The sequence below is a fragment of the Furipterus horrens genome, unplaced genomic scaffold (assembly GCF_987537825.1).
Source record: "Furipterus horrens unplaced genomic scaffold, mFurHor1.1.pri manual_scaffold_2, whole genome shotgun sequence".
NCBI classification, from domain to species: Eukaryota; Metazoa; Chordata; class Mammalia; order Chiroptera; family Furipteridae; genus Furipterus; species Furipterus horrens.
Window position 1 is genome coordinate 176,982,383 of NW_028327172.1, and position 26,502 is coordinate 177,008,884.

At 36.9% G+C, this 26,502-nt stretch overlaps 1 protein-coding gene across 4 annotated transcripts in view; it reads left to right on the forward strand.

Annotated features, from left to right (window-relative positions):
• The first annotated feature begins 1,031 nt into the window (after nt 1–1,031).
• EPHA5 (EPH receptor A5) overlaps nt 1,032–26,502 on the forward strand; it is a 340,616-nt gene continuing 315,145 nt past the window's right edge. For all 4 annotated transcript variants that reach the window (XM_090266816.1, XM_090266817.1, XM_090266818.1 and 1 more), the window contains exon 1: nt 1,032–1,890. In XM_090266816.1, the coding sequence (XP_090122942.1) occupies nt 1,710–1,890 (181 nt within the window). In that variant the 5' untranslated portion in view covers nt 1,032–1,709. The remainder of the gene's footprint in view (nt 1,891–26,502) is intronic.

A 26,502-nucleotide genomic window follows, 5' to 3' on the forward strand; every position in this document is an offset into this window, starting at 1 on the left:
CCAAATTAAACAAAATATCTTTTATCTAAAGTCATACTTTTTTGTAGATGCTTTCTTTTTTTAATGCCAGTATAATAAAATTGCCCTTCAGAGGTATCTCCTGGAGAGAGTGAATAGAAAACTGAAGAAAAATATTAAAGCAAAAATAGACATATAGAGGTGAAACATAAAGTTGATTGTTATATATATTTTCCGTTTAATTGTTTGTAAGTCTTCCAATGCCGTGGAACACAAGAAATTAAAATAATAATAATTTTTTAAACTGACATTATTTCACCCGTGCCAATATTAGTGGAATTAATGGCATGTATCTGCATATCAGATAATTTCTAACAGGCATTCTATCAATGAAATTAATGAATTAAGTCACCACATCTCAAAGTGCCTGACACACTACAAATCTCAATAAGCCAGATTCTTGGGCTCTATATTTACAAATTCTACAATTTACTTTTGCAGAAAATGTTGACTGATTACCCCATTCCAACCGCCAAAGAATTGGAAGACTAGAAAAGGTCAGCAGCAGCGAGCGACATAGGGGTTGAAGAAACTAGTCATCCACCACAGAGCCTGCGAATGCGTGGCTATGTGACGACAGGGTTGTTGATGCCACAAGCCTGTGAAGGGCAGCAGGCATTATGCCAAACCAAAGAACCCGGTTCTCCAGGGGCTCCCGGCTGAGCAAGGGCTGATTCCCCTTCCGCCTCCCGGGATCCTGGGTCCTCGCTGGCGTCGTCAGGAGGATTTTTCGCCCTAATTATCCGGGGAGGGAGACGCGCCTTTCCCGGAGACCGCTAGGCAACACTCACCACGGCAGCATCCAGATTACTTCCCTTCGTGGGCGTGTGACTTGGTCCAAGCAACTCACACTTACAGTAGATTCTCCGCGGCCAGGCTGCCAGCAGCAGAGGGCGGGGGGGCTGGGAGGAGGAGGACGGAGTGGGTGGGAGGTGCAGAGCGGTTTGGCAGCTGAGACGACGGAGCTCCAGACACAGCGGGAGCGCGCCGTGCGGGTGCAGTTTCCACCTCGCCTTCGCGGCCGCGCACACGCCGCCTCTTTCCGGAGCAGCGGGAGCCGCCGCCGGGCTCCGCGCTCCTGCCGGCTCGCCGCCGTCAGCACCTCCCGGCGTCAGCACTCAGCCTGCAGCTATTTCCTTCTGCCGGCCTCTTTGAACTCGGGATCGTTTCCTTTGCTCGACTCTCTCGCAGTTTCCCCGCCTTGCGCTTTCCCAACTCCTCTCCCGTTCTCCTTAGCCACCCTGCTTTTATCTCCTCTTTTTATCGAAGGTTTCTTCCGGACTTAAGATGACTTGTCGTCCTTGCCCTCGTCCGCTTCAGCCCTGAAGAGTGAGAAGGAGCCTTCATCTTTCCCCCAGGGGTGTTAAAAGGACCTCAATGCTTAAAATTCTTAGGAGGCAAAAGAAGAGGACGCGGGACCTTCTCGACACCCTTGAGTCCATTTCAGAACCGCACTAGCAGCCGTAACTAGTACTCCATTTGCCCGCACCGAGGAGGAGGGGAGAGGTGCCAGCAGCAAACTTGAGCCCGCTCAGAGCATCCGTGGTCCCCGCATTCGCAGGAGCCGCGTGCCAGAAGGCAAAGACCCCACGGGGAGCAAGGAGGAGGCTCGAGCCTTTCGCGCCTTCGGCGGGGCCGGAGCCGTGGACTGAGCCGCGCGGGACAGCGGCGGCGGAGGCGGCTAGGACAAGATGCGGGGCTCGGGGCCCCGGGGTGCGGGACGCCGGCGGCCCCCGGGCGGCAGCGGCGGCTTCCCCAGCACCCCCGCGTCTTTGGCCGGCTGCTGCTCTGCACCTCGCAGGGGCCCTCTCTGGACGTGCCTTCTCCTGTGCGCCGCGCTCCGGACCCTCCTAGCCAGCCCCAGCAACGAAGGTAGAGCTGTGGGGATGACCGGGGGCGGAGGGGCAAGGCGGGGCCTGCGAGTGCCGGTCGGGGCACGCCGGACGTGGGCGCTCCGAAGGAGATCACCCTCCTCTTCTCCAATGAACATGTGTCGTCAGCTTTCGCTAGCCTTTGGCTCACTCTCCGCAGTCTCTGATTGTATTGTTTGACCTGAGCTGCGGGAGTGCTACCTGCCTGTGCACAAAGCTGGTTGGGGGGCTGGGAAGTTGGAAGCCAGAGGCAAAGAGGTGTCTGAGACCCTTGCCAGGAGGCTGGGTGCGGCTGGGGCTCACGAGGAGCGCGTGGGGAAGTGCCATTTCGGGCTTGGAGGAGTGGGAACTGTTTGAAGCACAGCAACAACGATCTCGGGAGCGGTGGGGCTTTTAGAAACCGTTATTTGAGGCCGGCGATGGGAAACGTTGTGGGGGTGGCTGGATGCTTTTATTTGGAGGGTAAGTGCCTTCTGGGAGCTGTAATTTAGGGCATCACCAGCTGCTATTCTGGGGTGGATGGCCACCGCTCTTATTTCCCGAGGGTGGGGGATGGCGAAGGACTGAAGGCGCCCTACGCTGTAGGCTGCCTTTCACTTCGGGGGCTCCTAAGCCTACTAAGGCGAGAGTGGACGAAGGCGCAGGGGTGGGATGCAGCTGGAGACAGAGGGGAGTGGGGCAGTGTCGCTGCCAGGAAGTTACTGCTGGATCCCAACGGGGCTTGTCTCAGTGTTTCGGTAAGGGAGAAGTCCGGCTGCATCCCGGCACCGGATCCTGGACTCAGTCCCCAGCGCTCCTCCTGACGCTCCGGACCCAGAATCCCGTCCCTGCTTGCCACTGGGAGAGCAGGGCCGAGCGCGGGAGCAGCACCTGTGCAGCGCTCCATGCTCCCAGAGCTGTGCGCAGCCCCTGGGCCCGCCACCGCCCGACTCGAAACCCAGGGCCTCTGGGGCCCCTCCGACGGAGCTCGCTCCTCTCACCGGGACTGCCCTCTGCGCTCCGGTCTCAGCTGGAGGGCGCATTCCTCTACGGTGGGGGGCGGCACCACAGATCCCGACCAAGGCTAAAGAAGCTGTCAGTTACAACACAAAAACATCAAAAACCCTACCCTCTCACTGGAAGGGAGGCTGGGATTTCGATTTGGGGCTCTGGATGCCGCGAGTGAGGCACAGAACCTTAAAATTTTCCTTCCACTCCTAGGGAAGGGACGCTGGACCAGAAAAATGAAGCAGCGGAGTAGTGTGTGTCCTCATGACTCGCATGGGTTTTGTCTTGGATACAGGAGAAGGTGCTGAGCTGGTATCGAAGCTCTGTCAGCTAGCTCCCTAGGAACTCCGAGAAAGCAGGGCAGATAGAGACTCCCTACCCTATATCTCATGAACGTCTCTCTTTAATTTCTAATATTTTTTTAATTCGATTTAAGGGTTATATGTAGTTTGATCTGTCTGCAATATTTTCCCTTCCCCATAAAGTTGAAAAAGTGTTATCTGAAGTCATAGTCATTTTATTAACGTTTCTGGTTAGATTCATTATATTAGAGAAGTCCAAAGATTATAACAGGATTAGGAGTCCTTTTATTAAATATCTTATCCCACCAAAAGGGGCATCCTGGCTTGGATTTAAAAAGTAATAGTAATAAGCACTCTGTCGTGTTGTCCTTATATTTTGTTTTCCAGGTGTGATGGGAGAAGGGGAGTATGTAGACATGAGAGAGAGTAGTAGCTCTTGATCAGAGACAGGGAAGAAATGAAGTTCCAGGAAGGATAACCCTGAATAAAAACCTTGGCCAAGACTGTGTGGGAAGGGGGAGGTTGATGGAAATGGAGAGAAGCAAGAAAATAACTCTGGTCTCTTAAAGTGTTGTAAGTGGAGCTCAAATCTTGTGAAAGATAGACTGGCTGATTTTATAAACTTAAAATCCACGATTGTATTCTCCTTACTCCAGCGAATGTAACACAGCAAAACTTGGACTACCGTGCCAAGGGGTTGCAGAGATCTAGCCAAAAATGAATGCTACTTTACTCTGAAGACATAAAAAAAAAAAGGCACGTCTGTTGTGTGGAGCATGTTTTGTAATGTGTCAATATTTTATGTAATTAAAAATACATTATTATTAATATATATAATTTCTCCATCCCATTTCTGTCCAACATCTTTCCATTAGCATCATCCCATATCTTTGTTTCTGTTCTCTAAAATTTGTGTTCCTCTCTTCTTTTTGTTTCTCCATGACAATGTTCAAGTCGAATAACAATATATCAAGATATTTATAACTGCAGTCAGTTTCTTTATTTAAAGGTTCTAGCTGAAGTTTCTAAACTTGTTTCTGATTATTTCTGGAGGGACTCTGAAATATTAGGGGAAGATGTGATGAATGCCCTGAATCCATTAATAACTTGCTCTCATATGCTTTGCTTTCTGCAACCTATAGATGCTTAGTGATTTCCAAGATGGTAATGCATACAGGGTAGGGCAAAAGTAGGTTTATAGTTGAAAGTACATGAAACAGAGTTTATTCTTGTATTACTATTTATTAATCATTGTATTACTTGTCATACTTTTACCTCACCCTATATATATATATATATATATATATATATATATATATATATATATATTATATAAGTATATAATACTCTCATTATGTGACAAAAAAATTTCAAGGCAGAAATAAATAAATGTGAATTTACATTCATAATTACTATTCTAGTCTTGTTTAAAATTTAACTTTGGTAGACATAAATAAGCAGAATTGAACAGGGAAAAGCCAAATGTATCAACAAGTTAAAATTTTAACTTGATTCAGTAAATAAAGGGAGCATGTCCAGTGTTACAAATACTGGAAGTGGCCCTGAACTTATTCAATAACTGCCACTTTTTTTTACTGTCTGGAGATATATTTGTAAACAAGCATTATTTGACAAGTGCTTTTCACAGCAGGGATTCTTGGCCAATTACCATTGAACAGCTCTGCATTGAAAATGATTCACCTGCAGTGAATCAAGCTTAATTCATTGAAGCTACAGTCAGTAATGTCCTAGTGAAGTGCTTCTGACAGTTGTCAGCAGTTAGTATTTGAAAAGTCCAGTTTCTTGTCTCTCAATGTTTTGTGTTTTTGAGAAAGTGGGATGGAGGCGGTCTGGGGCGGTGGTAAAAATCCATAAGGGGAAAAATTGGGGCTCAATTGTTCGAAAAACAATCATAAAATTGTAGATGATTTCATTGGAAAGAAAGAGTAGGAAGAATGTTTGTTTTAGAGTTTTTCTTGGTTTATAATAGGACCAGGTCCATAAAACAGATTGGAGGACATAATAGATTTGTAAAACGAAATGGCTTTGTTTTGTGGCCTTGTCATCCTGTTGTAATTCACTTCCTTTTAGATAAAGTGACAGGGCCCCACAGAAAAGGAATAGTAAAATCATTTCCTCACCAGGACACCACAAAACAAAAAAGGAAGTCATTCACCCTTATTTGAATCATAGATTGTTGGAACTATAAGGGACTAAGAAGAGTTTTGGATTTTTGCCTTATAGAAGGGATTTAGTCTTGAAATTTTAAGACTTCTTTTTGAGGTAAACAAATGTATTTGTGGGTGTCAGGATGACAAGAAAGAAGATTTTATTTCCTCATATAAGACATAAAAGACATTGGATAATTCCTGCATTTACCATGAAAATTTCCCCATTAATTGAACATATTATTGTAATATTGCCACTTGTAAATACTATTATTTTTTTATTTCAATTGACATAGAATATAACTGGGATGAGAAAAGTATACATTTATGTATTTGGAAATGCATCACTTACCATTATTATATTATTAATACTCTATGAAATATAACCATTTGGAGTATTTATACATAAAATATCACAATAAAATGATATAGCTATTTATAGATAAACATTCCCAATCTAAATATTAACTTTATTGTTACTGTTCAGTAATAACTATACTTTAGTTAGTTTTCTCTATATTTTTGTTGATTGACTCGACCAATTTCAATTTTCTTGGTTTGGAGTGTTTTTATTATGTATTTGATTGTTGACTAATTTCTCTTTCATTTGGAAGAATCTTTTCTACCTTTGACTGTAAAAAGAGTATATTAACTAACTAAAGCTATTTTTCCTTTTATGAGTTAGTATAACTTTTTCCTTTTATGAGTTATAATCTTTTTAAAAAGGAAAAAGCTGCTGTTAATATCGCAAATAAATGACTAGTGTCAAAAGTGCTGATAACTCTTTATACTTTATTTTTTTTAATTTAAATTAGTAGATATGGTCCATTTTACTAATGAATAGGTTTAATTTAAGTTAGCAGGATGTGTCTAATTAATCAAAGATGATTATGAAACTTTTAACAATCTTAAAATAGTTTACAATTGTTTCTCATAAAGCTTGAAAATTAACTGAACTCTGAATATCTAGTCCTGCTTATTAATTATTAAAAATTTATTGCCGTATTTGTCTTTTCTTCTTTCAGAAGAGAGGATTTTGACTACAAAAGCAATATCAGAGCTAAAAATATAAATTGTTACCTTAGAGACTCAGAATGATTCTTGATGTTCTGTTATCTCTGGTGAATATGTATTTATCTATAGAGAAGAATAGATCTTATTGGTATGCCTTCCTGGGTAAATACACATTTAGTTATTTTATCAAAATGTAAAGAATCAGTTGGTTAGGTAGTGATTTCTTCAAACAAGTTATCCTAGTCTATTTTATACATAAACACACATGATGGTATTTTTAATTGACGTTAAAAATAATTATCGAATATTTTACCCCAGACCAAATGGTATACTTAGGTTTCAGTGGGTGTATATAAGAGTAGCTAAAACAAAAAAAATTAGTTCTAAAGGCTCTGGAAACACATTAAGATGATTCACATTTTTTTTTTACAAAAATTTTAATTATATCTTTAATGTAATAAACAAAATAGGTTCATTCAGTGAGATGTATTGATATAAGAAACAGATTACTAACAGGAGAATCTCTGATCTACATGGAACAAATTTTAAAATACTATGTAGCAATTAGAAAGCTGAAAGATTTGACAGTTACTCACTGTGAAATCTTGTTTGAATTATTGCTTCCATTGGAAGTGTTTAAATCAAAATATAAGTGATTTACTTTTAAATATTTAGTGTTGAACTTCTAAAACAATTAACATGAGTACATAAAAGTCTCCTTTTATCATATATTTACTTTTCCCTATTTAGTTTCTGACTTCTAAACATTTTCTGATTCAGAATTAATGAAGTAGATTTTAAAGTCTTAAACAAGACAGAACTTTTCATTTGAACATGAAAAAAAGTTTATGAATTTTGAATCGCAATTTGGACAATAGATCATTTTTGATAATACATTTATTAACATATACAAGGTGTTGTAATGAAGAAGTTCCCACAAAAATACTAATAGGATAAGCGATGCCATAAATTGTCCTATAAAATAGGTACTTATATATCAAGTTACATATATATAGTAACAGATATTCTTGAATATTAAAACTTGATTGAAATTTACATACTTCTTCTGACTATAGATTTAACATATAAGATATATTCATTCCATTTATTCTAATCACATAAGATCAAAAGATGACTAATTTAAAATTCATATTACAATAACTATGAAACAATTAAATTATTTAAACATATTTCTAATCAATGAATTTCATGAGAAATAGAGATTTTAAATTCCCTTTTAGCTTATTTCATTGCCATCATAAAAATTTTTGCTGATATAATCTGTTAACATAAAGCAAAAAAAAATAAGTAATTAAAAAAGTGCATTAGGTACAGAAGAATTTAAGTTGTGTCTGGTTACATGTCTGGTAATTTATGGTCTTGCTCTTTTTGTTGTTTTTGTTGTTTTCTAAAAGCCCAAATTTTTCATCTAACACCTCTAATAAGAATCCTATGTGTTGCAAAGTCATAAAATGAAACTAATTTAGTAAGTGCATCACATCACATTTTTTAAAACAATGTGGTTAATGCGATGACCACATCGCATAGCCAGTTAATGTTAGTATAATTTTCAGTGACTTTTTTCTCTTTAGTAATTTAAATAAACCACAAGAAGTCATATCTGCTAATTAAAAATTGCCCAAAAATCCTCTTAAAAAATACATGAGTTTTGCCTTTGAGCACCACTTACAATATATTCCATCTTCAGAAAACCTAGTAGATTCTGTTCATAATTAAGTTTTATTCCAGCTCTTCTTTTCCTATAGATTCCCCAGCCATTAATCTCTGATCAGCTTATTTGTTACTTTGTCAAAATCACTTAAATTATTTCTTAAATTAATGGAGAGTACACCAAACTTTGTTGAACAAAGTTGGCCTTAGGTCATGCTCTTTCTTCTATGCAACCCTAGTGTTTATAGCTTTCATTGCGGTGCATTTTGAGGCAGAGTGCAGTAACTTGGCTGAATGTTGGTATAAGTGTACAGGGACACATTTTGGTGTGTGTGAAGGTTCATGGCAAGGTTGGAAGAAATATTTGGGAGGGATGTCAATGCAGTATTGCTATGAACTTGACATTAATAGAAATGCTTGGCTTTTATTTTTTATATTATTTTTTAAAAAATACCCTCCACACACGTACACACAAATACTCTTTAATTGTATTTGTTTTGTGCTGACACTGGAGATATAAATTCCAGCCTAATGAGAAAAAAATAATCCTAGTTCACTTTACTTTATCCTTTTAGGTTCTATTCTTCTACTTCTCTGGAAGCTGTTTTGTTGAATCATGACAAATATTTGTGGCATTAGACACCCCACAGATTAAATAATTGAGATTCAAAAATCTGTGATGATTTTCATTTTGGACTATTGCCCAAGCCATCTTCTACATCTATCACACATGTCTTTGCTGCTAACTAAACTGGGCCCATAACACTGTTAAGTAAATTCTGGTATAAAAAATCAAAGAGCCGAAACGGAGGGTTGAAATATTTGCATATGCTTTGTGAAAAGAAATGTTCCTACCTAGAAACAGGCCTTGGGTTAACTATTGGGAGAATCAGAGAAAATACAGTCTGTACTTTTACTCTGAGATGAGCAGTGTCTTTTTTCTCTTAGAATGATGTCACATTCACATCTTCCTTCCCCCTCTTTCCTTCCTTCCCTCAATTCCTCCCTCCCTCCTTCTCTTCTTTTCTCTTTTTAAATGCATGTTTTATTTAATTAATTTTAACAGAAGTGTAACTTATAGCAAAGTGTCCACACTTTGCAGAAATGAAAAGTATACAATTGTGTGGATTTTCACTAAAAATAAAAACCCTCATCCTTCCTTTCTTTCCCTCCCTCCCTCCTTCTCACCTTTCCTTTCTGACACTCCATTCAAACAAAGTCAAAACAAGGTAAGAAGATAAGCGTTCAAGTCTCTTGTGTTCCAACACCCTAAGGAAGTTGTGATGTCAAATTGGGTAATAAGACAGTAGTGGCCTTCTATTAAATAAATTATGGGATCCAGTCTCTAAGGTGCAAAGTAGATTATGTCAAGCCAAGTCACATTTTTTTTTTAACTTATAAATAAGAAGTAGAAGGGTTTAAGGTGCCTTTGTCATTTTGTGCTTCTTATAAGATAGCTCACTTACTTACTTAGCTCTAGCTGTCTCTTCCACTTCCAGGATGCTTGTTAAAGTCTTTTCTGTGGAAAGACAAACTCAGCAGGTAGATCCTGCTGGCACCAGTTCAACCCAGCAGTCCACACCAGGAGCTTTCTCTCAGAGCCAAATTCTAACTTTCACCCAGAGCTCTGGCCTTGTGTGCTAGCTGGACAGGTGAGGCAGACTGCCTTCTCCTGTGGAAGAAGACAATGGACCCTCTTCTCCCTCCGAGTTTCACTGTAGGCAGCACAGTGATGAGACAGTAAGTTTCCTATGAGGGGGTACAATAAGATTTCATAGAAAATAGAAAATGCTTGAAAACTGCTGTGTCTGAAGGATTTTATTCATGTCTAGTTCCAAATCACCACATTAGATTTTTCTGGAAGGAGAGAGTAGGTTTAATCTTGCAGATTTGGAATCACTGATTTTTGTTCGTTTGTTTGTATGTTTGTTTTTTGTTGTTGTTTATGTAAGTTTGGGAGACAAAGTAGGGACAAAATTTAATGATACAGAATTACAGAAAAAAATGGACCAGGAAAAATATCTCTGCCTTTGAAATTCAAAAATGATAGTTTTCTTTTTCTGGAGTTTAAGCTCTATTGCTTACTAACTCTGCGCTCTTGTTATTATTTTTTTTCCTTGACCTCAGTTCTTTTTTTAAAAATTAACTACTACGTACTTTTCATAATTGTGTGGAGAGCAAACAAAATGAAACAGTTTCCTAATTGATAGTGTACTACACAAATGTAACTTGTGGGAATGTAACTGATTAAAGCTCTTCATAGTTCATGTATGTAAACACATCGCTTGTTGGGTAAAGATTAGGATATATGAAAGCAATAGGTGCAGCAGTTTTGTGGCTTTAAGCTTATGTTATGTGAGGAAACTTAAGAAAAAGAAATACCAAAACATGTTACTTTTGTAAATATAACAAGGAAACACTTTGATAGTGCCTTAGTGGCAGGGATATGGCCCATGTCATTGAGGTCCCTGTAGCTCAATTTTAATTAAGCTCACAGTCATTATGCCTCACACTGGGTAGTGCAAATGGGGAGATGTAAAGACCATGAAATGACCTCTACCATATATTAGTGGTACGGTCTTGAACCAGCCACCTCAGTTTCCACATAATTAAAATCAAGTGGTAACACATACTTATAGGATTACTATAAAAATAAAATAAGAATGTATGCATGTTACCTAGTAAAATTGCTAGAGCAAAAACAAGTACATAACAAATATTAGTCCCAGTCTTTCCTCCACAACTAAATACAGGGTATTTGAGATATGATTTTACAATCATAGTTTATCATCTCCCTTGCATTGGATGATTATAGGGAATCTGGAATAGGAGAACAATCTAACAAAAATAATTGCATGTGAAAATTTTTTATAGGGCTATCCAACGTAAAAATAAGCCACATGATGTTCTAATTTTTCTGCTACTTTCCTCATTTAATATTGAACCCTGGAATTTGATTAGTTAATATTGGGAAAAACCATTAGTATAAGGATCATGGTTGTAGATGTTGAAATTTACCTCACTATTCCACAGGTAGAGGTCATGTGTTGCTTTTTAGCCACAAAACATATCAACATATATATCTTCAAATATTTTAGATGCTTAACGCTTAGCATAGCATGTTATCAATTTTACCACATATCATAAATTTTCAAGGTGTGTGCAACAAGAATTTTTAAAACATTCAATAGCTATTTAGTAAGGAGCATTGACCTCTTTTACTTAAGATTGTCAAAGAAAAAAATGACAACAGCCAGCCTTGGCCAGTGTAGCTCAGTTAATTGGAGCATAGTCCAGTAGACTATAAGGTCATGGGTTTGACTCCCGGTCAGGGCACATACCCAGATTAGAGGTTCCATCCCCGGTTGGGGTGCGTACTAGAAGGCAATCAATTGATGTTTCTCTCTCACACCCATGTTTCTCTCTCACACCCATGTTTTCTCTCTCTCTTTTTTTCTCTTCTTAAAGGCAATAAAAAAAATAATGTTCTTGGGTAAGGATAAAAAAATGACATAGCCAACGCAACAATAGCCATCTAGTGTGAATGCATCAAAATTATAACTATTTTTTGGTGTGCCACAGAATTTTAATAGTTTATGAGTTAGTTTATGTGTGTCATGAGATCAAAAAGGTTGAAAATCATATATGTATATATAATGTAAAATACATATGTGCGTGTGTCTGTAGGGCAAAATTAGGTTTACAGTATGGAAAATAATACAGTAATTAATGAATGATAATATAAGACTAAATTGTGTTTTGCATACTCACAACTGAAGTACAATGATAAAAGCACACACAAAAATTCATGTGAAGTTCTGGGATATTTGCTGTCATGGTCATGTATAGCTCCAGTTTCCCCCTCACTAAATAATCAACAGTTGGTCATTGGGCTGCTACACACCAACTTACCCTATGCTAACATCTCTTTTCATTGCCACAAACCCCACTAACACAAGGCAAAATATCTTTCCACACATTACTGCCTTTTCATTTCAGTGCATGTATTCTTTACTTTCTAAATTGTTTTTTGTTACTTTAATATACAAGCAATCCAGTTCTCAATCACTAGCTCAGGCCCACATTCTAGACCTCGCTTCACATACCTCAAATCCCATTAAGCAACTGTCCCCGCAAAAGTGCTATTTATTGCTGATCACTACCCTTGCTCTATTGGGAATACAAGGCAGTTTTGAAAACATAGTTTTGACTTAACTTGTGGTTATTATATTTTTTAGTCAATACAATGTCTTGTAACAAGTGAGGAGAATGAAAAGCTCAGTGGAAAATATATTCACTTTATGTCTGCTAGTAAGTCAACACCTTGGGTGCTGCTTTTCTCTTTAATATGGAGAATGATACAATAATTAATAAATAATAGTACATGAACAAAATTTGTGTTTTGCAAACTCACAACTTAAGTAGAGCAGTAAAAGTGCACACAAAAATTCATGTAGAGTCCTGGGGATATTTGCTGTCTCCAGGATATTTGCTGTGCAGGGTTTTATTCAATATTTAATAATCACTTTTATGTAGTTTATATTTTTAAAGTGCTCTGTAGCTCACAAAATTTACTAACCAACATTATTCCATGAGAACCTCATTAAAAATCCTGTAGTATTATTCCATGAGAATCTCATAAAAATCTTGTAGTATAGATTAGACATAAACAAAGGAACTGATACAAGAAAGTCTGATCTATTTTAAAAAGAGAAGTAGTTTCAAAGCCCAAGTCTTCTGACCACAGAACCAATGCTTTACTTTATGAGGTAGGAGAGCAGAGAACACAAGCTCTGGACGGCAGGGGAGTCATTTAGAGCTGCATGACCTTGTGGCAGGTAGAAAACCTCCCTGCGCCTATGCTTTCTTGTCTGTAAAATGGAAATATTAAGATGGCAAACTTGTAAATATTAGTGTATTCACATCAATATAGTGTTTTTAAAAGTTCTGACACATAGTGAGCATTGTATAAGTTTTAATGTTACATGTACCAAAAAATAAAAAAAATAGTGTAGGTCGGCACTTAGACATTTAGCAAGGTCTAATTTTCTACCTTCATTAGTGAGTATTGTCTAATATTTGTTATAAATGGAAATACCAGAAGAAAAGCACTAGACTTCAGTTCAATTGCCCAAGCAGCCCTCGTTTACTTTCTGGATACACCGTTTGACGGCTCTCCAATGCCCTCAGGATCAAATCCCAACTCCTTGAGCCAGAGTACAAAGCCCTCAGTGATATGCTTCAGGCCCACCTCTCCTGCCACTTCACTTCTCTCCTGTCCATGTAGCTCAGTGCAGTCTAGGCTCCTGCAGGTGAGACCTGCTGTCTCTACCTTTGGATTCTGGTTGCTCAGTAGGAAACACGCAGCTCCTCCCTTCACCCAGGTAACTTGCTCTTCATGCTTCATCTACATAGTAGTTAAGACCTCCCCGGTTTTCCCAAGATTGTGTACCAATTCTTATGGAGCATATTACACTGGGTTGAAATTGAGGGTTTTTTTTTTTTTTGCGCATGTCTGATAGTTGATCAGAATAGAAATTGCTGTAAGAGCCCTGACTGGTGTGTCTCTGTTAGTTGGAACATCAGCTCGTAAAAATGAAAGGTCAGAGCACGTGCCTGGGTTGCGGGTTCGGTCCCCAGTCGGGGTACAAGAGAAGGGCAGGCGATTGATGTTTCTTTCTCATGTTGATGTATCTTTCCCTTTCTTTCTCCCTCCATTCTCCTCTCTCTAAAGTCAATGAACATGTCCTTTGGTGAATATAAATTTTTTTTTCTGTAAAAACAAAGGTTAATCAGAGAAAGAGTTCTCTTATGAATTTCTAGAGATAATTTCCTACTAGTAGAGATATGATTTGCTAGCCAAAGCAAGTTAATTTCAGGGAAACTGGTGGTAGAATATGTTAACATTTAACAAATACATCAATATGAAAAAAGATTTATCTCTCTGTAAACTTAAAGAAACATCTCCAAGTATGTTAGACCCTGTATGTTTATAAATTTATGATTAATGAATGAATGTTATTAAGTAACTTCCATGTTCCTTTAAAGACACTGCTTTTAACCAAACCCAGTCTCACTTTGTTACTCTTTTGTCGGAAAAGCCAATGTAGCTCTTCCCAAATTTCTAACAATAGAGTTTAGAATCTCTGGTATTATAGAGTCTCTTCTAGATTGAGAAGTTTCCAGCTCAAAGATTGCATGCTTTGACAACCAAAACAAGTTATTGAAAAGAAATTTGAGAGCAGAAAGCTTTATTTTAGATTTACCAAAATATCAATGAAAAGAAAGTTCTACTGAGATTAGCAAACTACTAGAAAATAATCCGCAGATATCTGTGATTTAGTCAACTACTGTTTTCTGTCCTTTCTTAAGAAAAAATTCTCAATATTCATCTGACTTGAGCTCCTATCAACCACCAAAATATATTATTTCTGCTTTAAGCATGTTTTAATTTTACCTCTAGCAAAAGCAATTAATATAAAACATCTGTTTCTTAATGGTTTAAATTTCTTGGGAGGAGATGGATTTACCTTTTAATTTGTTCTAGATTTCCTGTATTATTTAGATTGTCACTTACTTTATGAAGAGTTTTAAATTTACAACTTGGTAGGAATTCTTAATATTGCAGGGAAAGTGGCAGGAAAACGGATGCCATCAACCATGTGAATAGAATAGCATTAAAAATAGATTTATAAAGGAGTAAATTTAAAATGTAATAATAAATGGCATTTTAAGTATAGTTTGGTTACTGTCTGGTTTGTGTGTTTAATTCTAACCTTCATCTGGTTAGTATATGTAATTAACCATCCCTCTTGAACATATTTTTACTTACTCTGAAATTATAACAAATATATTAGAAATATAAGTGGGTTAATAATGTATTCTACTGAGTTAAGAAAACTTTGAATTGATTTTTTTCTTTAGATTGGAGAGATAATTATAAGAACTGCTATTAAAACTCTTACCACATAACCTTCTTCAATTCTCACAACAACCCTGCAAAATGGACATAATTTTTCCAGTTTACCTGTGGGAGATTGGATTTGGGAGAATTTAAATAACTTACTTTGAGTCACACAAGAAACAAACAGAAAAGGGATCCGGTATGTTTGATGCAGAAATTCCTTGTTGCACATACTATGCTACATATTACATTTATATAAATGTACTTTATTTTACGTGTGCTTACAATCTTTCAAAGAAAGAATTTCATCTTATTACAAAAGTATATGTTTTATAAGAAAACCAATATAATATAAAAATAAGCAAAGTATGTGGGGAAATGGAAAACATATCAAGAAAATCTCTCTATCATCAATGCTAAAGCAATTGAATAGAAAAAAAGTATAAGCTTTCAGTTGCACAGTTCTCATTTCCTGGCAGAAAATCTGTCAGTTCATCAGGAAAAAGCTCCCTTTCCTGACTCTGGGGTTTGAAAGAAGCCGGTCTCAGTGGTGTTTGCGCTCGGAGTATTGGACAATGCCCTGAGTGATATTCTTAACAGTTTTCAAAATATGCAGAATTGATTTGTACTAATAGGTTCTTATATAAGTCATTGTTGAAAGCTAAAGATGTAATATTAGAAGTGGTTTTCAAACTTTTTAAGCAGCAGAAACTACCATTTAAAAGGAGTCCCTGTGGAAGCTCAATACAACAACAGAATTATTGGGTTCCTTGGTCCTGTTTTTACCTCCTCCCTCCCTTCATCTGCTAGTGCCTCTGAACCATCTCTTTAGAACCACAGGGGCCATGGGGAACTCAGTGTTAAAACCACTTTGTAAAAATATAAAAGAAATGTTGTATAGAAATCAGTGTGCATGACCCTGACTTGTAACTTTCTAACAATCTGACTAAAGAACAAATTAAAATATGTGGTAAAGCTTACTGTGAACCAATGATGTCCAACTTAGAGACACTCATCAGAGCCAACCTAAGAGCATTATTAAATACAGTGGTTCCCTTTATCGTGATTTTGCTTTCCAGTTTCAGTTACCAGTGGTCAACCACCATCAGAAATATTAAATGAAAAATTCCAGATACAACGATTCATACATTTTAAATTTCCCCGGTGTTCACAGCAGCGTAATGAAATCTCGTGACATCCAGCTCTGTCACTCTCAGATGTGGGTCATCCCTTCCTTCAGAGAAACCACTCAGTATACTGTTGTTAGTCACTTGGCAGGCCTCTTGGCCATCAGATAAGCTGTTGAGGTATCGCAGAGCTTGTGTTCAAGTAACTCTCATTTTACTTCATAATGCCACATTCACATAACTTTTATTATAGTATTATATATTGTTATAATTGTTTTGTTTTATTATCAGTTATTATTGTTAACCTCTTGATGGGACTAATGTATGAATTAAACTTTTTCACATGTCTGAATTAAACTTTATCATAGGTCTGCATTTTTAGGAAAAAAGAATAGTGTATTAGGATTTGGTATTAACCACAGTTTTATGCATCCACTGGACATCTTGGAATGTATTCCTGAAGATAGGGGGCATTTATTGGAAGGTTAAAAAAATCAACAAGATACTTCCCGTTTATTCACTGGTGTATCCTCAGGGCCTAGTACAATTATTGGTACTTAAGTAGATACTTAAGATATGTGTTGAATGAATGAAACCTATTCATTGCAGGAGTCATATTGCACAGAACTGGAATAGAAGTTAAGGCAGTGAATTAGATATTTCCTTTAGACATTTATATATTATCTATATTACTTAGGATTAGGTTTCAGGTAATAGAAAAAGTGTCCAATCGTAATTTAAAATGTAGAGGATGTAAATGCTCTCTGGTGGATTGGGATCAGTGGCATAATGATGTCAGCACAGAAATCACTGTGATTTTTTTTTTTTTTTTTGGCCTCACTCTCAAGTTTATTGCCTCATGGTTGCAAGAAAGCCAGGGCATCTTCAACCATCACATCCAGTTCAGAACAAGAAGAAGGGAAAGAGAAGAGCCAAGAGCTATGTCAGCTTCATTATTCCTTCAGCTAGTACAACAAATCTTTCTCAGAAACTAGAGTTGATTTTTGTTTATATCTTATTGGCCAAACCTGTGTAACAAGGCTACCATATTCAGTGGAGACTAAGATAATAGAAACATGATCTTCATTATTTTCTGAGGCCAGTCAGGATCCATTGTCTGGTGCTGGGCATGTTGCCTCTCTAAACACAAGGAAACTCCTGATAGCCAGGAAGGAGAAAAGAAAGGCATAAAACAGCATCTGCCCCAATGCCACAGAAAAGTGAAAGTACTTTTGTTATATTTTATTTCATTTTCATACATTGTAAAAATAGAATTAGCCAACTACTGAGGTTATATTTTGACTAAAAATAGGTTTTAGGCACCAGGTTAACTTGGCAAAAATGACTACTACTTTATTATCAATCTTATGTTAAGATATATAGTTCATTGTATTTTAATAGACTGACTTAAAAAGTACTTTCCTGATATCATGAATGAGTCTAGTTGTTTTAATATGGATAAATAGAGCTGAGTACTAAAATATTTATTCTCAGTTACCTAAAATTTGAGACACACTGTTTGTGCTTATGTCTATATTGCTGTATATTTTGACTAGATTTGTGTGTGTGTGTGTGTGTGTGTGTGTGTGTGTGGTTCCCTTAAGTGAATTTCTCTCTTTTTAAACTTATTTATTGATTTCTATTACAGTTTTCCCACTTTTTCCCCCATTGCGTCTCCCACACCTAGCCCACCCCTTCTCCCGCAGTCAATCTCCACCCCATTGACTAGTTTTTAATGAAAAATCCTTATCCAAAGATTTTTTTGTAAAATAATGTTTTTTCTATTTTAGATAACAAAGAATCATTATGTTGGGTTTATAGCAGTATTAAGTTTACATCAGAACTAAGCTGCGAGCCTGACATGATTCAAGTTGCCAGTCAGAAATTGGTTTACTTCCCATTTTACAAAAAGGGTTATTGGACTACCCAGTGTTTGCTTATTTTTGGAAATGTCGTCCCCTAAATATATAGACTATGAGTTTATGTAAGTTTCTATTTGAGTCCATGTTCAGATCTAATCATCATTTGTCCTCCCCTGAAGGCAGGAAAGCTAATAATTATATAGACTGTTTTGCAACTTGGTATATTTCAATTAAGCATTAGGGGTAATGAGAACTAGGGTAAAGATTCATTCAAAAGAAAGAATCAGCTTTGCATATATTTGCCATTCTATTTTATGTGACTTTTGACATTTATGGACAAAGTATATTGGGGAAAGTATATCCTGTTTTGCCCCAGTTAACATCCTCAGAGCATAATAAATAACAAAATAAAAATTTACAAAAAGAGAATTCATCTTTGTTACTTACCTTTTTGATTCCCAGAGACTTGTAACTTATTGGAATCTTATTGGACATTTGATACTAAACTCTGATTACCCCAGGAAAGCCAAGGTCTGCTTTGCTTAGATTAATATAACTAAAAATTTTTACTATTATATCATTAATGTAGATGCTGACTTCTGTAGTATACTATTCACTATGCATTGATTCAATAAAACATTGATATACAGGAGCTGTGAGTTTCAAAGGAATGAATTTGGATTCAGCAAGTCCAACATTGAATCAAGTGTGATATAGAAGCAAGACAAAGAACTCTGGAGCTGGATAGACTTGCATTTAGATTCCAGTTATGTGCTTATTAGCTCTGGGACCTTGGACCACTGCCCTATTTAGCTTTTCTCAACTTCAATTTCCTCCTCTGTAAAATGGAGAATACAATATACCAAAAGATCATTCTTAGGATTGAAGTTTGTAATGTGTATTAAGTACAGAATATCAGTCTCAATCACTGGTATTACAAATATTAAAATTGAGGTCTTCAAAGTAAAATCACTTCCACAGGCTCACATAGTACCAAGCCAGAACCATAAGACTAATGAGCATTCTCTGTGCAGTGAACCATTCTCAAAGTGAATTGTGAATAAGCATATTTGTTTCAAGTGTGAGGATTTACCCTATTTTTTTAAGGAATAGCTTCACATATTATCTATTTGCATTACGGTGTGGAACTGAGCAGGTATTAAATGAGTGTATCTGTTATGTGATGATTTTCAAGCCTGTTATTTCAGCTAATTTTGACTTTTTTTTTTAGAATGAAACTACTATGTAAGATTTGACAAGTCTTGTTACCACACCTAACCAGGTAGCCACTGAAAACGATATGGCTTTGCTCTGTTTATGCTGTGTCCTGTAAATATAGCAGACTGCTCGTTAGTCATAATTTAGCTGTCAGTGAATTTCAGTGTTACCTTTGCCTAAATATTTTATATGGCCTAACCAGTTAGTGCTTTGGGGAGTAATGTCTTGCCATCTACCCAAATACAGAATTTTACAGTATATTAACGATTCAAAACTTTAGTATATACTTTAATTGATGTTGCTTCCCTCATAGTCCTATGCTTCATAGTATGAATATTCTACTATTTAATTTTCAAAGAGAAGTGGCTAAAGTTTCTGTGTTTATGACAGTGAAAAATATTTTGAAACAAAATGAAAAAGAAACAAAAGAACAAGGTGAACAAAGATGAAGTATTTTGAAACAAATGATTAAAAGGCAACAGAAGTTCTTCACAGTCAACAGTTAAACATAATATATTGAGATTCAGTGGGGAATAATGTTGGAATTTTGTAACTACAATTTGGAAAATATAAAGACATGTTGGAAAGAGAACAGACTGGAATAAGAGAGACTGGAGGTTGCCTTCAAATTTTGTCCCTTAGCAGTTGTATCAGTGAGGATGTCTCCCTCTGCAATAACAACAGCAAATCACTTCCTCACTGAATTAAGCCATGAAATTGACTTTTTTTCCTGACATAACAGAAACCAAAGAGAGGCAAGTTTCGAAGCTAGATGGATTAGCGACTCTATGATATAATTTGGAGTCAGATACTTCCCAACCCTTCACTGTGCTAACCTTAATCTGTACGCTTTGCTTTGCTGCTGACTCTCCTTATTTGCTCTAGATGACTGCACCAGTTCCAAGGAATACACACATGCCCAGCAACATCCAAGGCAACCAGCGGTTTCCTTTTCTAAATGTTTTCTTCTCAAAAACTCCCTTCTCTTGCAGATCACCTTCACAGTTCATTGGACAGAGCTGAATCTATAGTAAGACCACATAATCGGAAATGAAACGTGTTCAGTATTGCTAAACTGTGGAAGGAGAAGGAGGGCAAAAGTCTGAATAAAACTAAGGAAGAAAATATAGACCAAGACTGGAAGGACTTATATTAAAAACAATAACACACAGTGACAAGTTTTGAAGTAGGAGAGAGATGTGGCCATATTGGTGTAGCTTAAAAAATTCTATCTGGATGCAGTATTTTGAATAAATTGCCAGGGATTGTTTTTCTCTACTGATGAATCAGTTAGGAGATTTTTCGAGGGAAAAATGGTGGCCAGGATTTGGCTGGCCTTCTTATGCTGTGGAATGAAACTGAACAAGCAGTTGAGAGTTTTATATAGAATATAGTTACAATTGGTGAGATTTGGTCATTGATTCAATGTGGGAATAAAGGTGAAGGAAGACAAAAGTACCTCACAGATTTTTGGATAGAACAACTAGTATTGTGGATTGCACTCACTAAAATAAAATAAAATAAAAACATAATATTTTTTCTTGTACAGAGGAGATATTTTGCTCATTTGAGACAGGCTGAATCTATAAATTGATAGGCATTTCAGGAGAAAGAAATGGACAAGATATATGGGTTTAGAGGGTAATTAATATTTATATTACAATTGAAGTCTTGGAAGTTCATGAGCTCTTCTACAGAAGTTTTTACATAGGGATAGATGCTAAATTGCCTTTAAAACCAACCAATCAATTAACCAACAAATAAAATTAAATATACTAGCTATTCTTCATCTTAAATAGTTTGATTTAATATGAATGGTCTGGATCCAAGGCATTTGTTCTTTCAAAATGATTCTTTTTCATTTCCCATGTTAAGTTTAGTTAAGTCTGTTGGTGTAGAGTGAGAAGGGAAGGCCATTGACAAAAACAGAGTATTGATCAAAACCAAGGTATGATATGTTGGTACAGGAAGAGTAGTTTATAATGGAAACAAGTAGCCAGATGGGTAGACAAAAACCACAGAAATTATGTTGTCAGTGAACATAGAGTGTTTGTCCATAAGGTCATGACCAAATGCTGCCAAAAGATAGGACAAATCAGAACTCAGAACTACATGATTACCACACATTTTCAGAATGAAACTCCTAGATTGTGTGATTTTTCTCAATTAATATTCAGCATCCATGCTTCATGTACAAATAAAGCAGATTCATTTACAATTAGGGTTTAATCCATTCAGATGTCTAGGGAGATAGTAGTTTTAATCATGGTATCTTACGTAAGCCCTGGCTGGTTTGGCTCAGTAGATTGAGCGTCGGCCTGCGAGCTAAGTGTCGCTGGTTCGATCTTCCAGTCCGGGCACATCAGAGAAGGAAAACTCTGACTCCAAAAAACCTCCGCTGCCTTGCGGCATACCTCTTCAGGGGAAAGGCTAAGGGAGTAAACCCCGACAGAAAATCCGGAGCCGGAGTCCCTAAGGCGGTTTGACGTTGTAGTCAACACCGGCAACTCCTGCGGCGCACCTGAAGCCAAGCTGTATTGACTCCGTCTTTCCCTTGGACCCTTCAGCTGCGAAGAGAGGGGGGGTCTGCTGCATGGGCAACAGCAGACCCTCCATATCACCCTGCCCAGGCTCTGTAGCTTCAGCTTCACTGGAGAGGACACTCCAGCGTCATCGCAAGATGTCGATTCAACACGGGAGGAGACAGATACCGTGTCACTCCCGAGTCGGACTGCACAGCCATTCTCGGCGGTGCAGATAGACTCTTAAGAAGCTACACCATCGTCTCTCGAGACGGACGGCTGCCGACGGGATCTTACGTCCAAGCTCTAAGTGAGGGACTCCATTTGGGAAAACAGGGCTCCTGCGCTGTCACAAAGACCTCAGGGGTCACTTCATGCTTTCTTACTTCCTTGATTTTTATGCTGGGGCTCTGAACAGGATAGCAAACTGTTCTGTTGAGCCTACAGTTTTGCTGAGATAATTAAATGAAAAACCATATATAAGTTGCCCATCAGAGTAACTGACACAGTACACATTGCCATATACTTTCTTCTTCTCTTTTAAATGGTATGCATATGGGTTGCTCAGAATTGCACAGAAACAGACACTCTCCCAATCATTGTCTGTGGAAATATTGTTAGTTGTAGATGTTTGCCTTCAAGTAAAGGGATGCCAGAAATCTACATAACATCACTAAACGTATAACATAAATTTTACCACATTTACAAATCTCGTTTTCCAATGGGAAACACATGTACTCTTTCCCTGCACTCATTTTGTCAACTGTTCTTTGTTCCGTGCAGCAGTTGTCAAATTATAAAATTTAACCCACAAGCAAGAAATCACATCTGTGCTGAATTGGACCATGAAGAGAGGCTGGACAGCTGGGTATCTGGGGTTCATTTCCACAGATTAGTACAATGTGCGTTGTAATTGAATCCAGTAGCTTTTTTGATATTGTTAAACAGAAATCAATAAGCCAGCATCCATCAAACTTTTACTATATGTGATGGGACTTTGATTCAGTGCCTTTAGAGCAAGAAAATGTCATTCTGTTTCTAATCCAAATTATTCTCCCTTCATACTGTGGTAGAGGTTTAATTACCATTATAATTGTGTTTATTTGTTATTGTAAAGATTATGTAAAAAACAGAAACAATATGCTTTCTGGCTGCCTATCTTCATGTCATGAAGGACCCCACCATCTCTCCAAGCATCACCCACTGATGGCGGTGGGATCAGATGTCCTTGAGCAGTCTTCAAAGTCTCAAAACACATTCATCCTAATGTGTCAATTTCCTGGAGAAGTCAATAATTTTTTTTCTTGTCTTTGTTACTAATATTATCAAAATATTAAGGAAGAAGCAATAGAGTCAAAATGATACACAGAAAGTTACAAATATTTGAAATTATAGTCATTGGAGGCCATATTTGAGTTATTAACTCAAGTTAATGTTTAATTTTTAGGATGTGTGGAAGTGAAGACTTAGGAGTCTTTATATACATATTCTGTTTTACTTATTCTTTCTTTTTCTTGCCCTCATCAAATCCCAACAACAACAACAAAATGAGTTACCAACTCTCTGGCTTTTCTAAAAGTAAATTCTTTAAAAACTTTTCTCTATTTGTTCAAGAAAGCATTAAAATTATTAGTGTGTAGTAATAAAAATAAAGCATACTAAGATTAGTTTGAATTACTTCTATTTTAATGTGTTATTTGGTAGGAAAGACAGTTAACTGGTTTTTACTTATTAAAAAGTTCTTGTATTCGTGATTCATTTTTTTTCTATATAAATTTAAGAAGTTTACGGAAGACTGTATAGTCATTGAACTCTGTAGAGTTATTTACCCTGGAGAATCTTTCTTGATTACTGATTAGAATACTAACCAATATGCCCATCTTCATTACAATGCCATAGGGAAAATTACCTTGAAGTCTGTATCTCAGTTTCATGGTGTGGATTTATTTTAAAACATAAATAATGAAATAAAATAATTTTCTATAAAATTTCTATTATATGATTAATATCTTCTGAAGTAATGTGGTATCAAACATTCTCTTTAATTATATTCATTAGTGGCTTCTCCTGGAAAAGTTTTAATTAAGTCATACAATGAAGATCAATACTCATTGTATATTCATTGCAATTTACAGCAAGCATATATACTGTGCAGAACAATTTAATTCCTGTAATCATTGGAAAGAAGATACTTAGTGACTGTTTCTGTGATAGAGGTCCAAAACCATTACTGTCTTTTAAAATAAATTTGGCATTGGCCATCTGTATGTCCTCTTTGAAAAAGTGTCTCTTCAGGTCCTTTGACCAGTTTTTAATTGGATTGTTTGTTTTTTGGTGTTTAGTTTTATAAGTTCTTTATAAAGTGTGGATATTAACCTCTTATCACATGTATCATTGGCAAATATGTTCTCCCATTCAGTAATTATTATCTTTTCATTTTGTTGATGGTTTCTTTAGCTGTGAAAAACATTTAGTTTGATGTAGTCAATTAACATATGAAAATATATTCAATGTAACTAATCATCAGAGAAATTCAAATTAAAATCACAATGAGAATCACCTCACACCTGTCAGAATGGCTGTCACAATAAATCAACAAACAAGAAGTGTGGGGAAAGATGTGGAGAAAAAGGAAAGCCTGGTGCACTGTTGGTGGGAATGCAGACTGCTGCAGCCACTGTGGAAAGCAGTATAGAATTTTCTCAAATAATTAAAAAAGGAGCTGCCTTATGACCCAGTGATTCCACTTCTGGGAATATACTCGAAGAAATGCAAAAACTTAACTCAAAAGAATATATGCACCTCTGTGTTCTTTACAGAGCTATTAATAATAGCCAAGATTTGGAAGCAGACCAAGTGCCCATCAGTAGATGAGTGGATGAGAAAAGCCATGGTACATTTACACAATGGAACACTACTCAACTATAGAAAAGAAATCTTACCTTTTGTGACAGCATGGATGGACCTGGGGAGTATTATACTAAGTGAAATATGCCAGTCAGAGAAAAACAAATACCATATGATTTCACTCATATGTAGACTCTAATGAACAAAACAAACAAACAAGACAAAAACAGACTCAGAAAGAACAGACTGACAACTGTCAGTAGGGAGGAGGTTTGGGGGCTGGATCAAAAAGCAAAGGGATTAAGCAAAGAAAAAAACTCAGACACAGACAACAGCATGGTGATTACTAAAGGGAAAGCTAGGTGGGGGAAGGTAGAAGAGGGTAAAGAGGACATTAATGGTGATGGAAGGAGACTTGACTTGGGGTGGACAACACACAATACAATATATAGATGATGTATTGTAGAGTTGTACACCTGAAACCTCTATAATTTTTAACCAATAAATTCAATGAAAATTAAATAAGTAAAAAATAAATTTGATAATAATATTGAGAAATTATCTTCTGATAACTGACATTTATATGTACCCTAAACTTCAGGTTTTATGTAACTAGTAGTGGGGGAAAGGGAGGAAATCATATCACAGACATAGTGCTTTTTCATGCATGCTATCGTGCATGTTGAGAAACTATTAGAACATAAATGAGAACAGCTATATTGATTGCGTGAGAAAATTTTTCAGGGGCTGAGGTATAAGGTTACTCTATTTTCTCCTAAATGAGACTTAACATTTACTACTTTTATTTCTTTACATTGGAGTAATATTTTGATTCATATGGGATTCCTTCAAATATGCTAAGTTCTGTCAATGAAGATCATGATACTGGTGTACTTTACAAAAATTTGTGGAAATAGTAACACCATAGGTTTTTATGCCCGGGTTTCTCAACTTTGGCACTAGTGAACTTTGAGCCCGGTAATGTTTTCTTGAGAGTGGGGGAAATTTAGCTGTGCGTTGAGGGGTGCTTAGCTGCATGCCTGGCTTCTTCCCATAAGATGCCATCCTTCAATTAAAAATAAAATACTATTAAATTATAATTGACACACATTATATTGGTTTTAGGTGTACGGCATAATGTTTCAACATTTATTATATACCTTAAGAAGTGATTACCAGCTGTCCATTTTGAGAACCACTGATATCTGCCCATCCAGACATACCCTACAGATTTGCATACTAAACTAAATGATCCATTTATAAGAAAAACAGCTATTCAGCTGTTCTGAGCACAAGCTAGGTTCATAGGCATGAGTCAACCATAGTGTTCTTTTAGGGAAACAATGCAAATCTCTGTATCCAGTGTTTGGGAGACAAGAATTGGGTGCTAATTGAATATTCAGCAATAATATCTTACTTCGATTTAGGAAAGGAGGATCAGAGATGGCTTCCTGGAGAAAGTAGCTCCTGAAATATGTTTTGTAAGACAAATGAAGAGTTAGCAATCCAGAAACGGTGAAGGGCATTTGAGAGAGATAAAAAAGCATGTACGAAACTTGGAGGTATAAGAAAGCTCTTTCTCTTCCCATATCAATGTAGACATAGATATAGAGATCTATATATAAATCATATGGTAATATATTAATATATAATAGATATATATGTAATTTTAGTTATTTTTCCTGAGAGATCAAATCCCAATTTGCTGTACATTATATGAACAAAATTATAGTGTAATAATCTGCAATTCATTGCCTAATACATCTAACTTTCCTCCCTCAATTTTCAATTTAGTAATGGTATAAATATATTCCTTGCATTGTGAGTTTTATGAAATCATCTATTTTGAAGAGGAAAGCAATTTTAGATAGTCATGGGAAGTGACAACATGTATTTCATATAAAGCTCCTAATCTATTTATCTGAAAAACTATTTTTACAAGATCATCATATGAAAGATAGGACATGTTTCTCTTGTGGTTATTTTCATGT